The 15,961-nt window shown below is 33.8% G+C and overlaps 1 protein-coding gene across 3 annotated transcripts in view; it reads right to left on the bottom strand.

Annotated features, from left to right (window-relative positions):
• Window positions 1-15,961, bottom strand: part of CFAP69 (cilia and flagella associated protein 69) — a 62,088-nt gene that overhangs the window by 33,833 nt on the left and 12,294 nt on the right. Inside the window, exons 4-11 of one of the 3 annotated variants that reach the window (XM_005891859.3) lie at window positions 14,553-14,662; window positions 11,744-11,820; window positions 8,198-8,296; window positions 5,059-5,208; window positions 4,780-4,957; window positions 2,991-3,114; window positions 561-609; window positions 343-464 (exon numbers count right to left, since the gene is read on the bottom strand). In XM_005891859.3, the coding sequence (XP_005891921.3) occupies window positions 343-464; window positions 561-609; window positions 2,991-3,114; window positions 4,780-4,957; window positions 5,059-5,208; window positions 8,198-8,296; window positions 11,744-11,820; window positions 14,553-14,662 (909 nt within the window). Of the gene's footprint in view, window positions 1-342; window positions 465-560; window positions 610-2,990; window positions 3,115-4,779; window positions 4,958-5,058; window positions 5,209-8,197; window positions 8,297-11,743; window positions 11,821-14,552; window positions 14,663-15,961 lie in introns of those variants that run through there. The other 2 variants (XM_070369424.1, XM_070369423.1) reach the window with 2 other exon arrangements.

Here is a 15,961-nt window from a genome sequence, read left to right on the forward strand (position 1 = left end):
TGCCTGGAAAATCCCATGGATGGAGGAGCCTGGTAGGCTGCAGTCCACGGGGTCGCTAAGAGTCGGACCTGCCTGAGCAACTTCACTTTCACTTTTCACTTTCATGCATTGGAGAAGGAAATGGCAACCCACTCCAGTATTCTTGCCTGGAGAATCCCAAGGGCGGGGAGCCTGGTAGGCTGCCATCTATGGGGTCGCACAGAGTCGGACATGACTGAAGCAACTTAGTAGTAGTAGTAGTATGGTAAACATATGGACTGATGAAAGATTTGCAGCTGTGACTTTTAAAAAGTTATACTACAAAGTGAGACAATTTAAGTTTTTGTTTTGATTACTTTTTACCTGTATAGTAGATAAATCTTTACATAAGATCACAATTATATTAAACAGCAATTTCTTCAACTCAAAATCTTCATAGGAATTAGAAAGCTTAAGACCTTTTACCAAAGGATTTTGACTTTTAACTGTGAGGGAGAAAAAAAGGAAAAGGAAAATAAAAGCTGAAATGATGTATAAGACATATTAAGATAATTATAACTTGAAAATTTTATGGTTTTTACCTTCATTAAATGTCGCAAATAATATCAAATCCCTGGTAAAGCCAGACTCCTAATAAAAATACACAAAAGAAACGGATGAATTAGTTATATGGAAATTAGGTTACAGATTCCCATATTTACCTAATATTTAAGTATATTTGTCACATTCTCCTTTGTCATTGATTTGAATTCATAAAGCACTAATAATAGGAAGGGATGAAAGCAAGAAAATAAAAGCATATAGCCAGATAAGCCTGTACTTTATTTAATATTAAACTTAATTTTGTAGGTCCTAAGAAATATTTTATATTATTCTATGAATATTTTATAAGATGCTGTTTAAAATTTGTTAGGAACCTAAAAATGTTTTACTATAAGTTACTTATGTAATTCATTATCCACAGCTTCAATTGACAAAACAAGGAAAGAAAATAGTTATTTTCAACAGCTTTTCTTCTTAACACCCCCCAGTTCTTCATCCTGACATCAACCACTCTCATATATGAAAGGCTTGGTCAAGAGAAAACAAACAATTCCTATTTAACCCAAAAAGCCCTGAAGAATGACGAGAACCGCAAACATTTCAGCATGAGGGAACTCATTCCTTACAGAGAGATTCTAGGTGGACTTTGTACATTAGGAAGAATTTATAAGACAAACTTTGGGCTTTTGAGCTTGCAACTATATATTCCTACTACTTTAAGATCTACCTGTTTTCTTGAAAATGTGAAGATGTTATACCTGTTGATTCACATTCATGGAATTCACCCAAGTGTTTGCAAGGATGCTAATGAAGATTTATTGACTGACCAAAGGCTTCCACAGAAACACAGGTCCACCTACATATTGCAGCCTTGACTAGGAAGCTATGTAGGTAATGAATGAAAAAAATGACTTTTAGACTGAGGCCAGGCCCTGCACCTTAAAGAGATGCTAAAATTCAGGGTAAACCTGTAATCTTAGTGGTTTGAAGAACTAGAAGACAGAGGCAATCACAGGCAACCTGTGGGATAATATCAAAGAAATTAAGTATAATCAGTTTCAGAAGGACAGGAGAGAGAGAATGGTGTTGGAAAAATATTTAAAGAATTGTGGTCTCAAACTCTCCAAGTGAAAGTGAAAGTGTTACCTGCTCAGTCGGGTCGACTCTTTGAGACCCATGGACTGTAATCCTCCAGGCTCCTCTGTTCATGGAATTCTCCAGGCAAGAATACTAGAATGGGTAGCCATTCTCTTCTCCAGGGGATCTTCCCAACCAGAGATTGAACCTGGGTCTTCTGCATGGCAGGCAGATTCTTTAGCATCTGAGCCACTGAATCACTGGTTTTTCCTTAAATTTACATATTCAGCAAATTTAAATCAAAGTTAATAAGTAAATTTAAAGGAAATCAATACCGAATATTCATTGGAAGAATTGATGCTGAAGCTGAAGCTCCAATACTTTGGCCACCTGATGCCAGGAGCCATCTCATTGGAAAAGACTGATGCTGGGAAAGATTGAAGGCAGGAGGAGCAGGGGATGACAGAGGATAAGATGGTTGGAGGGCATCACCAACTGAATGGACATGAGTTTGGGCAAACTCCAGGAGATGGTGAAGGACAGGGAAGCCTGGCGTGCTGCAGTCCATGGGGTCGCAGAGTCAGACACTGAACAACACTAACATATTCAGGAAGATCTATGAATCTCAATCAGGGCAAATACAGAGAAAAAATAATATCTTGGCACATTATAGTAAAACTGCTGAAAACCAAAAACAGAGTGAAAATCTTGAAAACAGAGGACAAAGTGATACATTTTACATAGAACAGCAATTTGAAATAATGACTGCTTCTCATAGAAAACAATGGAGGCCAGAAGACAGTGGAATGATATCTTTAAAGTGCTAAAACAGAAGAAAAATTGCATCTAGAATTCCGTATTTTGTGAACACAGATGTCAAGAATTAAAGTTAATTAAAGCTATTCTAAGATACAAGAAACTAAGAAAATTTGTTGCTAGCAGTCAGCAGATCTGCATCACAAGGAATGGTGAAGGAAGTTCTTTGGGTGAAAGGAATGATAACAGTTAGAAACTCATATCATCAGGAAGAGATGAAAAACATCATGAACAGTAAATATTGAGTACATGAGGAAGATCTCAGCTGTCCAAAGGGATGCAAAGAAGAATTGGCAGACCGCAAGTATACTGGTGACCATAATGACATAACCTGGTATTTACAACAAAGTACATAAATATTGGGAAGATCCCCTGGAGAAGGGAAAGGCCACTCACTCCAGTATTCTGGCCTAGAGAATTTCATGGACAGTCCATGGGGTCACTCAAAGAGTCGGACATGACTGAATGACTTTCACTTTCACATAAATGTTACAACACCGTTTAGGACTCCTTCCTGCCCCCTACACCCACCGCTTCCACAATTAAAATTAAAATGCAATTTGATTTATACTTACAATCATTGGTGCCCCAGGATTTTGAGATATAATTGTTGTGATCACTAATATGTCATTTCTAAGCTGACGATCATAATGACTAACGCCTCTTATAAACAGATTTTTAAATACTTCCTTCAAAGCCCTAAAAAATAAAATCATATCTTTAAAGCTATATTTCTATGGAAATACTCAAGTATTTCCCACCAAAATCTCCCTTTTTTATTCATTTCAAAATATTTCTAATCTTTTCTCTTTCCAAATCTACCTGTAATTCACTGAGGGAGCAAATAAGAATCTCTCAATCGAGTCTATACATGGTGGTCAAAGTGACTTTTCTAAAATAAAGATTCAGTTACATCATTCTTCTTTCTAAAATTACTTAAAGGCTTTTTCCTTTGTTCTCAGGATAAAGTCCTACCTCTTTACCACGGCTTATCAGGCCTTCCATGCTATGATCTCTGCTAACATCGTTAGCTTCATCTTTCACCATTCTACCCTGTATTTTCTCTCTTACTATATTGAATTTCTTTAAATTTTTCAATTTTGCTAAATTCTGCTTTCCCTTCTCTTCCTCTGTCTAGGATGCTCTCTACATGCAAAACTCTTGTGTTGCTAACTCACATTTAGCATTCAGATACCAGATTAGGGTTTGTTATGAAGTGTTCATTAACTCTCCAAATACGGGTTAGGTTCCCTGTACAATGGGCATTTGTCACTTTATCTTCTAGGACCTGCTTGCTCTTCTTATGATAACAGTATCCTTATTTTTATTTAGGCCGTCACTCTTTCCCCACTTTTGTTTCTTGTGATGCTGCCTTTAACTAAAAGGAAGCTAGTTAGAGCATTCCTTCTTTCTGTCACTAGTAATTCACTCTGGAATGGGCATATGGTCAGCACCAGGTTAGCAGGAACTCAGAAAAGTTTTCTTTGAGCTTTTGGAACAGGAAGTCTTCTCTTCTGCTTGGTTTGGGGTTGTGATGATGTGATTCTAGACTTCTTGGGTCTAACCATATGGATCTTGAGACTTAAGCCAACACAGTGGAAAACAGTGAAGAGAGATGAAGCCGGCTCAAGTCCTGATATTTGCTGAGCCTTGAATACAGCTGCACATGAAATCAGTTTTATCCTTGACTCTGTAGTTACATGAACTCATAAATTTCCTATTTGGTTTAAATCAGTTGAGTTAGGGGTTCAGTCACTTGCAAACAAAAATGTACTGATCTACCCTCTTCTGGAGAACATGAAGGACCTTGCAACAATTCTCTTTCATAATGTTTAGTATGCTCTCTTCTAGTTGCCTATTTACTTGTCTCTCTTAACGTAATACAAGTGCCATGAAAGCCATGGCAGTATAGAGACCACCTCTATACTGTTTCCAGTTGTACTTCCGCAGCCTAGTACTGAACTTGGTACAGAGCAGACAGTAATTATTTGATAAATCAATGAATAAGTCTCACTCATTTTATTGCTAATTCTTACTGCAATATCTAGAAGAGAGTAAATACTCAAAAATAGGTTTACTAAATGAACAAATGAGAGAGTCCTTTTAAATATCTAATTTTACTTTATATATACTCAAGGACACAATTTACTTTTGTTAACAAACTACTTTAAATGTCTTCCACATAGAAAGAAAAGACTTGTTATTATGCAAATACATTTATACCATGGTACAAAAAAAAGTCCTGAAACATAGCTATCACATGAATCAAAAACCTAATTGAACACAAATTTAAACAGAGTTTAGTTATGTCACCAGCTATCATTTTAAGGCTAAAAACATTCCTATCTAACTCCATATACTTACAGCAAACATTTCAAGTTACTAAGCTGTTGTATGATTTCTTCTTTTGAAGATTTTTCCAGTAAGTTCCAAAGTATTTCAGATGAACGAAATAAAAGTTGTCCAGAGGGATCTGGGTCATTGAGGTGAGCACAGATTCCACTGGCTGCTTGTGCTTTCACCATTAAAGTACAATTAACTTCTGAAAATAAATTCTAAAATTGTTTTATAGACTCGACATTATTAGATAAAAACAAAAATAGTTGAGAATGAAGTGTTCAGTTATGTACGTAATATACAAACCAGAAGTTGAGAGATGTTGCAGAGCTTTAAGTACCCAAAGTTTCTCAACAAGTTGATTTTCAAGCAACTCCAATGACTGGATCATTGTTTTTGCCAGTTCTCCAACTTCAGCCATTTTAATCTTATATGAGGAACTAGCCTGCTGGTAACCTAACAACAATTAGTGAATAATATGTGCAATTATTTCACATAGAAATCATCTACATTAAACAAACAAATGAGTAATTTATCACTAAACAGCAACAACAACAACAAAAATTTTTTTAAAGTATATGGCAAAGGGTCGGAAACAACCGAGCAACGGAACTGAACTGATATGGCATTTTAAAATGGGATAGCATGGGGCAGGCAAATTTACTCTATAATAGGCCAGGTAATAAGTATCTTAGGTTTTGCAGCCTATAAGGTTTCTCTTTCAAATATTCAACACTGCTACCATAGCACGAAAGCAGGTATAAACTGTATAAAAATAAGTGGGCATGGCTGTGTTCCAATAAAAGTTTATTTACAGAGGGCTGGTTTTGGCTCAGGATCCATAGTTTGCTGATCCCTAGTGTAGAATTTGAAATAGGACCACAGTTTTAGAGACATATCTTAAATGCTAAAATGAACATTATTTCTTGTCTCTAGATATACTTTTCCATAAATGAAAATGGCACAATTACAGATACTAAATGTATTCATATTCAAGTCAATTCACGACTTTAGTGCTTTCAAGGAACCACAATTATGCAATTTGGTAATGTAATTTGGCAATGAAAATATAATGCTATTCTGATAAATGCTAGTGAAATGTAATGGTATTTTAAGGAAGTATGATTCTTGGTGATAATAGCCCCCATGAGCAACACCACCACCTCTCCTTTGACACAGCTGCACAGGTGGTTGCCCAACAATCTCTCAACTCAAGAGAGATTAAATACACAGCAGAGGGTACCTGCTTACTTGAGATGCAGCTATTTTCTCTCGTAGTGATATACTATCTACCTCCCTGATTTCTTGACTTTTGAGACCAACTAGATTCTTTGCCATGGTTCTGAGACATCTGTTATTTCATCTTTATGCATTTGATCTTTAGCCCCGGACACGGCCCTGTCCTTTGCTATGATGGGTTCTCTATGGTATGCCCTAGCTACTCACTTTAGGTATATAAAAAGTATAAAGAGGAAACCAAAAGTTGCATAATTTCATCATTCAGAGATAACAACCTTAACATTCTGGTATATTTCTTATAGTACTGATATTTTTAATATATCATATAATTTTAACAATACACTGTATGTAGAATTTTATGTTCAATTGTAGCCGCTAAACATTTTATTGTAAGCCTTTTCTCATTCTATAAAATATTTTCGCAAATCATGGTTTTATTTGCATAATAGCCTGGTTGCATGCCTGTACTTCATGCTTACTGTATCTTTATATATTTAGTTTACATTTATATAGAAGGATATTGTAATATTAAGGCTCATGAACCTGATTCCTGTCCCCAGGGATATGTCTCATACAATTGCCCTACTGATGACTTCTCAGCTGTGGTCCCAGATATCCAGCCATGCCATCACCTGAAACCAACTGTGTGACAGCTACTGAGAGCACTGCCTAAGGTTTCCAATATTCAGAGCCTGGTTAAATTAAGATCAGCCTCACTTTTCTGTACCTTAACTCCTCTGTCTTATCTTATACATCATTTGTTTCCTTTTTTTTCTATCTTAAAAAGACAGTGTATATATTGCCTAGGTTAACCTTATGCTTGTACTCTTAATTCCATCCTCTCATGCTTTGGGAATTTCTTCCTCTCATTTTCCACATACTAGCTTCTTGTTTCTCTGCCTATAGGGGAAAAAGAAGTTTTCCCCTATCCAAAAAATTATGAATGAAACCAAATATCTTCTTTGATTTTGCTACCAGTTGAGTTGTTCTCCATCTTCCTTCTTTTTCTTCTCCATCTGATCTCAATATATAAGTCTGCATTCACTGCCTCTATTCTCACAATCCTTTCATTCTTTGGTCTTGTATCTGTTCTATTTATGGCAATAGTTCCACCAAAGATGTACTAGAGTTTTCCAGATATCACATCAATTGGTACTTTGACTCTTCAATTACAGAAGCCTCTACAGTATTTGACATTAGGACTACTACTTCCTTCATCAAATATTTTATTCACTGGCATACAAGACATGACGATCTTTTGCTTTTCATCCTCCACTTTGAACCTTCTGTCACTGCCAATTTCTTTGGATCGTTTATTTCCCCCTGGATCTCAGTATGGGCCCTCTCCATGCTGTTATTCTTGGTTCTTTCCCATGTATGTGTTTTATCTCCTGGGAAAAACTCAAGCATCCAGATGGTTTCAATTTTCATCTCTATTTGGGTGAATTCCAAACCTGTATTTCCATTAGTATGCAGTGTCTACTATCTATCAAACACTTCCTCCTGTTTATCTCATTGATATCTCGAATCTGAGAGTTAATAATCTCTCTACTCATTTCTTCACTTCAGATGTCTTCCCATTTTCCCCTATTCTAAGTAATCTTTTTTTCCTACCAGAGTCTTATTTTCACCTATCTTAAGGAAAAGAGAACTTTAAAATGTATTTTATATCTTCTCTCCTTTCCTAAACTGATTATAAATTATGGAAACTATGAAGGTAGGAAATATATCCTAAAGTAACATTATATCCTCCATATTGCAAGTGCCCCCTGTCTTGATACTACCCATTTCAGTGTGACTCATTTTATCATTATATATTAAGATCCCTTAGCTGTAACATGCAGAATTCTTTTTCCAGAAGTGGTGGAGAATGGTATTAGCTTTGGGGATCTAACATTATAAATGTTAGAAAATAATAATATTATCAACAGTATTAAATTACATTAATAGTAATAATTATAATTAAACTAGTTTGGGTTTAACCTTAAAAATTCTGTTATAAATATTTAACATCAGAATATCTAAAGTTGAGAAAAACATAATTTTTTTGTTTAAAATGACTGAAGAGCTTGAGACTGCCAAAAAGACTGTTTTTGATGTGTTGCATTTATGATCCCCGCTCTGTCTTTACAAGTTCAAAGAGAAATGAGAATGTTCTGTTTTATAAAGACACAAGTTATTACTGAAACAGTATTGAAAACTTTACCTGTAATATGCTTTTTTGGTGGTTCTGCATGATAAAAGTCAATAATACACTTACAAATTTGAATCCTCAATTCAGAATTTTGTATTTTCATTAAGTCACCTGTCAGAAAGATGAATGAATGCTATTTAATAACAATGACATATGTTTATTTACAGTTTTAAGGATAAAGTGTTAGTAACATGATTATTAAAATATCATCATCAGAGATTCAAACTGGATCATGTAATTTTAAATACATACACACATACACACACACACACAAAACACCCTATCTATCCTTGTACCACTTGGCCAACAATCAACTCAGCCTTTCCTTCCCAAGAAGAAAAGAATGGTATTTAGCAGCTAGAACAAGATTGCCTAAGATTAAATCCTGCTTGACCACTTCAGTTCAGTTCAGTTCAGTGTCTCAGTCGTGTCCAACTCTTTGCGACCCCATGAATCACAGCATGCCAGGCCTCCCTGTCCATCATCAACTCCCGGAGTTCACCCAAACTCATGTCCATCGAGTTGGTGATGCCATCCAGCCATCTCATCCTCTGTTGTCCCCTTCTCCTCCTGTCCCAATCCCTCTCAGCATCAGAGTCTTTTCCAATGAGTCAACTCTTCCCATGAGGTGGCCAAAGTACTGGAGTTTCAGTTTTAGCATCAGTCCTTCCAAAGAACACCCAGGATTGATCTCCTTTAGGATGGACTGGTTGGATCTCCTTGCAGTCCAAGGGACTCTCAAGAGTCTTCAACACCACAGTTCAAAAGCATCAATTCTTTGGCGCTCAGCTTTCTTCACAGTCCAACTCTCACATCCATACACGGCCACTGGAAAAACCATAGCCTTGACTAGATGGACCTTTGTTGGCAAAGTAATGTCTCTGCTTTTTAATATGCTATCTAGGTTGGCCATAACTTTCCTTCCAAGGAGTAAGCGTCTCTTAATTTCATGGCTGTAGTCACCATCTGCAGTGATTTTGGAGCCCAAAAAAATAAAGTCTGACACTGTTTCCACTGTTTCCCCATTTATTTGCCATGAAGTGACGGGACCAGATGCCATGATCTTCGTTTTCTGAATGTTGAGCTTTAAACAAAATTTTCACTCTCCTCTTTCATCAAGAGGCTTTTTAGTTCCTCTTCACTTTCTGCCATCCTACTACTTGTATAAACTTGTGTCTCAGTTTTCTCATCCATAAATTGGTATAGAAATAGTTACTACTTTAAAGATTGCTGTGAGAATTAAATGAGTTAGCCTTAGAAAAGGGCTGAGAGTTTTCCTCCCTAGATAGACAGCCAGTAATCTATTGCCTCTAATAATGTATCCTTTGCTTAGAAAAGTTCCAGCTGAGCTCTGCCCCCTCAGTTTAGTGACAGACTGGAAGATAGTGTTTCTAGGCAGTCTTTGTCCTGCTGGTAATAATTTTATGTTCAAGTTATTGTGGCAGGGATGGAGGATAGGGAAGATTCCTTTTCAGTCATATCTAAACAACTTCTGAATTGGCTTTAGCCTATACTTCAAACTGGATTGCATTTGCTCTGGCGAAGTCCTCCATGTATGATCCCTAAGAGAATCTGAAAATGATCAGTGGGATTCTGAAAATGATCCATGCCTTCTGGGCACCTGCAGAACAACTGCAGTCAGGAGTATCAGCTTCAGGATGGAAAAAGATCTGCTTGGATTCTCTGAGGGAAAGAGATAATTAGATGTCCCTTGAAGATCTGTGTTTTGCATTAGGTCCTGCATAATGTTTATCTCTGAGGGTAGTCAGTGAGTGGGTAAGCAAGTGGACAGGAGGAGGGAGCATGAAGGAGACAGCCTAGCTTTAGGAGAATCTATCTGCAAAAACTAACACTGGAGAAAAAAAAAAGACAGGCTCAAGATTATTCTCTTAATTTTGGGGGACCCTCCTTTGTGGTTGAAAACTATGTTTTGAAACAAATTAGGCAATAGGAACAACTAAACTTTTCCAACAAAATTACCCAAACCAAGTTTATGGGAAATGCTAAGGTTTCTTGTCTGTTTCACTATCATTTTAGTTCCTGTAAGTTCAGATCATCTTTCATGGTTTCCTGTTTTATAATCTCAGGGCGGAGTACCAACTTTTTCCTTCGTGTTTCCAGAATCCTGCTGTTAAGTGGAAAAATATCTATTATTTAGGAGAAAAAGTAATATAATTCACTTTTATAAACAGCACAAGTAGAAACTGGAAATTATTAGTTAAAATGAATATCCTTTTTTCAAAACTTTGTATTACAATTTAGTTTCAACTCATGTTTCCAGCAATTAATAAAGGACAGAACAGCAGTACTTATTGTAAGTAATCAGTGAAAGGAGTTCATTTTTTAGCTAAGAGTTCATATTGCCCTCAAATGAGGCAATAACATGCTCTGTGGGCAGGCATTCAACAAACAGCAGACTGACACAGTAAGAAAGGGCTATGTATTTATTATACAAATGCATATTTAAAAGTAATAAGGGCAACAGAGAGTTTTTAAATGTTATCAACCAAACCAAATCTACACATTTTAATCTGTTAATAACTATCATATCCTCTTCCGGGTTGGCTTCTCACTGTAAATTTCTATTGATGATAGAGATTCATAGAATTAAAGTTTCCCATTAGTTTCCAACCTGCCTGTTCCTTAAGGTCATCTTATCTAACTCCCCATGTTTATTCTAATATCCTTCTTCACCCACTGTAGGCCACAATAATTCCTCCCAAAGTATCTACAGATGAAGACTATGAAACTTTATTTAGACATAAAAGTGTTAGTGTCTATGTTAAAAATTTTAAATGATACTAGTACTTTACTAGTTTCTGTCATCTTTCAATATGGAATATAATGTTAGGAACATAAATATTCAGTAAATACTTACTTATAATTTGTATTTCTTTTGTTTCTACTATATAAACAAAAACTAAATTAATAAGCATAAATTTAATTTAGGATTTGTTTTGGGAACATGCTGTCATGTCTCGGGCTGATTCAAGGAGCCATAGTGTTTTATCTTATTTCTATTATTTTCTTTCTCTATAAAATTGAGCTATAAGCCAAATATAAACAACTGCCTGTGATTTTTTTATATTTTTGTATATAAAACACAGGCATCTTTATGTATATTATATTAAAGTTCCCAATATTCCAGCATTTTATGATCTTAAATTATTTAATAAATAATTGGGCCCTCAATCAATTCCAGCAATCAATTAGATTCAAGCAGTTATTAGAGTTCAAAGATGAAAACATTTCTGTGATTACTGAGAGGAACATGTACTTCTGATTTACACACAAAAAAATGTTAAACATTTCAACAAACTAAATACATAACATCAAGACATATAAGCACAAAGAAGTATCTGCCAGTCCTTATAATTAAGGAACAAAAAATCCTGTTGGTATCATGAAACACCTGAGTGGAAGATAATACAAAAATATCACCAAGCACACTATGATTAATCTGCAACCAGAAAACAAGAAAAGAGAAGGAGTATTCTTAGTGAAACTTAGTGAAAGAGATATTTCCTTCTTGTCAGTGGCCCAATCATCTTAACTCACCCAAAAGTCCAATTGAATTAGCAGTATCTTCAGCATATGTTATTTCATCTGATGCTTTCTTTTTCAAAAATGGCAAGCTTCAATAAGAATGAACAATATATGAGTTATGTTTAATGAAGTCCTTCACTGAAGCATCATTTGCAAAACAGAGGAAAATTTCTCTTCTAAAGATTAAAATGAGGATAAATAACCTGTTTCTTTAGTCCTGGAGAATTAACTACCAAAAAAAATTTGTTTTTCTAACCAGCTGACCAAAATAAAACAAAATAAAATTGGTTTATAAAAATGAAGAGAGATGGACATAAAAGCCAAGAGTTAAGAAAGCCATCTCGCAATACTACATAAATACAAAACTTAAGAATCCTCTTTCCTCTCTGAGGGTAAGATAATACTATATCTGTACTTCTATCAAAATTAGGAGTACACTAGAAAAGCTGATACAAATCACAGGTCTAGTTTTACCTATAGCTTAAAGGCTGTTTAGGGATTTTTCTTCCTGAAGTTTTGAAACTCCAGTTAATATATCTATGGTCTATTTGTTCTTAAGGGTTAGTGACTTTTTCCTTATTAATTGGATTAGTTACCATCCACAAAATAACAAATATACTTTTTGAGACACTAAAGAATTCAATTTAACAAATATTAATTATATTTGAATCATATTTCACACCAACATAACCAAAGTTATTTGAAAATAATTTATTGATTCACAAATCAGAAAAGATAGGGCACTTGAACCTACGTCATTAGTCTGTCAGAGAGATAAAAGTAATTTCCTAAATAAAAAATACCAACTATTTCAGCACTTCAGGAGTTCAAAATTTGAACTTTATATGCTATTTAAAGATATTTAATATCTTTAATATTAAAGCACTATATTTTTTATATATATAAGTATATATAATATATTACATATTATATTATAATATTATGTAATTATTATATTATATATAGACTATATATTTATATATTATATATTATAATATAAATATATTATATAATTATAATGTATAATATAATATTATATATTATATTAATATTACATATATAATATTAAAGTACTATATATATCTTATATATATATAGTACTTTTTAAATCATATTTTTCAAGAAAAATTAACCAAGTGGTTGAAAAACAGCACTGGGAACTATCACATATGGATATATATATATATATATATATATATATATATATATATACCAATTAGAATTAAAAGATATTTCAAGGTTAAACTATGAAAAGGAAAATTTTATAAATGTCATCAAGGTTCATTTCTAGTATTTTTAGGTGTCATTTCTAGAATTTTTCATTTCAAGTAATTTACTACTTGACACCCAGCTCATTGTTGAATCTCTAAAGTGAAAAACTCTAAAATGAATTCTTCTTGTCATATTTTTTTCCTTTTATTACCAAAGAAAACAACTAAAGGATAAAGCATCAGAAAAGTTTCCCACCAAAAAGGTTATGAAAAAAGTAAGCATTATGCTTCTGATGCACTGAGAAAAATGAATTACTTAGAGGCCAAAACAGAAGGGCTTGATTTTACTTTTTAAATTTTCAATGTTTTTATATCCCCAAAATGACCTGAAAAGGGAATCAAGTGAGGGTATGGTATGGAAAAGTGCATGATAAAAGGAGAAATTAGGAAACTTTTAAAAAAGAATGTGGACAATTATGAACTATGAAGGTAAGTGAAGAGTGCATCTCTAAAGATTTCTCATATTATGCAATGAAACATTCAGTTACAGCTTTCCTAAAGAACCAATTCTTGGTGGAGTGCTCAAGTAACACTGATACGGAAAGTAATGCTTGTGAACAAGATTGCATGGCCTCAAAATCTGAAACTATTTTACATAATATTATCTCACATCAATATAAAAATAATTTCCAATTAGTGTATTACAGTTCCTTGACAGCATTAGAGCAATAATTTATTTCTTTATTTTCCATGGTCTCTATTAAAAAGGCATGGTAAGGACTTTCAATAAAGTATTTTCAATCATTTGTTCAGGTATCAAAAAACTTAAATGAACTTAGTAGGAAAATTGGAAATATTATTGCTACTAAATCTAAAAGTGAGAGATATACTTACTATGTATAAATACTATTATTTATAATTAAAAGAAACTTTTTAAAGTTAAATTGGTAGAAAGGTTTAGAAGGTTCAATTGTCAAAAAGTTTATCTCTTTTTAAAGAAATTTCCTCTACTGTATTATATTGAAAACTGGGAATATGTATTTTAATATACATCTTGATTAGCAACTATATGGCTGTTCCCCCAAATGGTTGCTGAAACAATAGTACAGAGGATGGAATATATAAATTTTATAATTCTGATCTCTAATCTACATTTTGAAAAATAATCCCCCAAATAATTTGGTGATAAATCCTTCTTTATTCAAATTTGGAAGATCAAATAAAACATTTTGACTCTCATATCTTTGAGAGTCAAATATTTTAAAGAGATAGAAAAAACTAGACAGAAATTAGTATTATCCATAAATTTTCTCAAGGATTCTCTAAAAATACTATAACCTCTCATTTACATCTCACATTTCTCATTCACTTGAGGTAACTTATTATGAGAAAACACTTTAATATACTTGCAGTTTAAGTTCTTGTGGCCAGCAATCTCAGACTACAGTAAAATGGACTACCTTTGAGATATCAGCTGCTGGAATCAAGTGATCAAGTGAAGCTTCCTGAGTTCTATATTGCTTTGCTACACCATAAAGCATAATGTCTTTGTAAGATAAAACATAAAATACTGCATGCGTGCTAATATAAAATAAAGTTTAAAAACTTACCCACATAATTTTATGATATTATATGCAGGTTCTATAAAATGGGGCTGTGTTTTAATTTTTTCTGCACACAGATTCAGAATTTTAAATATCTGTGCTAAATCCCTTAAGGGCTTTAATATTGTTAGTTAAGAAATAAAATTAAGATTTTTATTAACATATTCTGTACAGTATTTCTATCAAGAAAGTCTATAGAACTCCATCTATTTCGTTAAACATGGTTGACCCTACTTTAATTACACTAATTTTGAAGTGTAAAGAGAAAAACAGAACCAGTTTTTTAAAGGAATATTATTTAACTGTCTCAGTAACCTCTTATTCAAAATATTTTTTCTCTTCTCACCACATCTTTAGAATCTGATTACCAACTACCACATCACATACTCAGTTGAGCAATAACTTATTATTGGCAATGAGTAATAACACTTTGAAAAAAAATAACTTAATGGCTCAATTATATCCTTCATCTCCACCCAAATATAAAACATACATTGCTCAGGAATAACCAAACCAAACCTACCTTACTTTCCTGCATTATTTTATTAACATTATTCAGTTGCCTTTTCTTGTTTTTAAGGTTTATATTGGTTGAAATTTTATTTAAGACTAGTTTATGAAAGCAAAATGTACCCTTCTAGACTTTCAGGTAAAAGCAACTTTTATTTTATCTGTTTAAAAAACCCAATTGATACATAAACAAATTTCACTTTTTTAATAGTTAAGGGGACGTGGTAACTGTGACTTGTATTTCTTGACTGAATCTGATCACTTCTAGTCTCTTTCTAGGAGCTTCTCTGAAAAAGACAGGAGAACTGGATGTATTAGAAATACAAACTTCCATTAACTTCCTAGGGAAATGACTAAGCTACCTCTCTAACCTATCCTTGCTTTATGTTTTATAAAGTCTAAAGTCAGATTACTAAAGACATTCAGAAACAGAGCCGTTTGCCACCAGCTCTCTGGCCTGAAGAAGAAAAAACAATGGAGGTGTTGAGTTACCAGGTTAAGATAGGAAAAGAAATCACGTGCTAGTACACTTTCTCGGCTACCAGTAAACAATGCTTGATAGCCACAAGCCCTCAGTAGCTGACTGACCAAACAAATCCATATAAAACAAGGCTAAAATAAGGTGAGAAAAGAGTTAGAGAAAATTATAAGGCACATTTCTCTAAATGGGAGGCTTACGATGTTTTGAAATATTAAGCTACATTAGAGACTGGTATTTCCTTTAAACCTGGTTGGACAACTGTTAAAGTTTATTTAGATCAATACTACTGTAATTGTAGTTGTGGACCATGCCAGTTCTGGAACTGTATGTTACCAGTCTATGGAAAAATAACTATAGAAAGTGAGTTTCCTGTGACAATTCTATTGTATTTTATAATACCATGTATATGCAAAGATTAAAAAAG

The sequence above is a fragment of the Bos mutus genome, chromosome 4 (assembly GCF_027580195.1).
Source record: "Bos mutus isolate GX-2022 chromosome 4, NWIPB_WYAK_1.1, whole genome shotgun sequence".
In the NCBI taxonomy this organism is placed as follows: Eukaryota; Metazoa; Chordata; class Mammalia; order Artiodactyla; family Bovidae; genus Bos; species Bos mutus.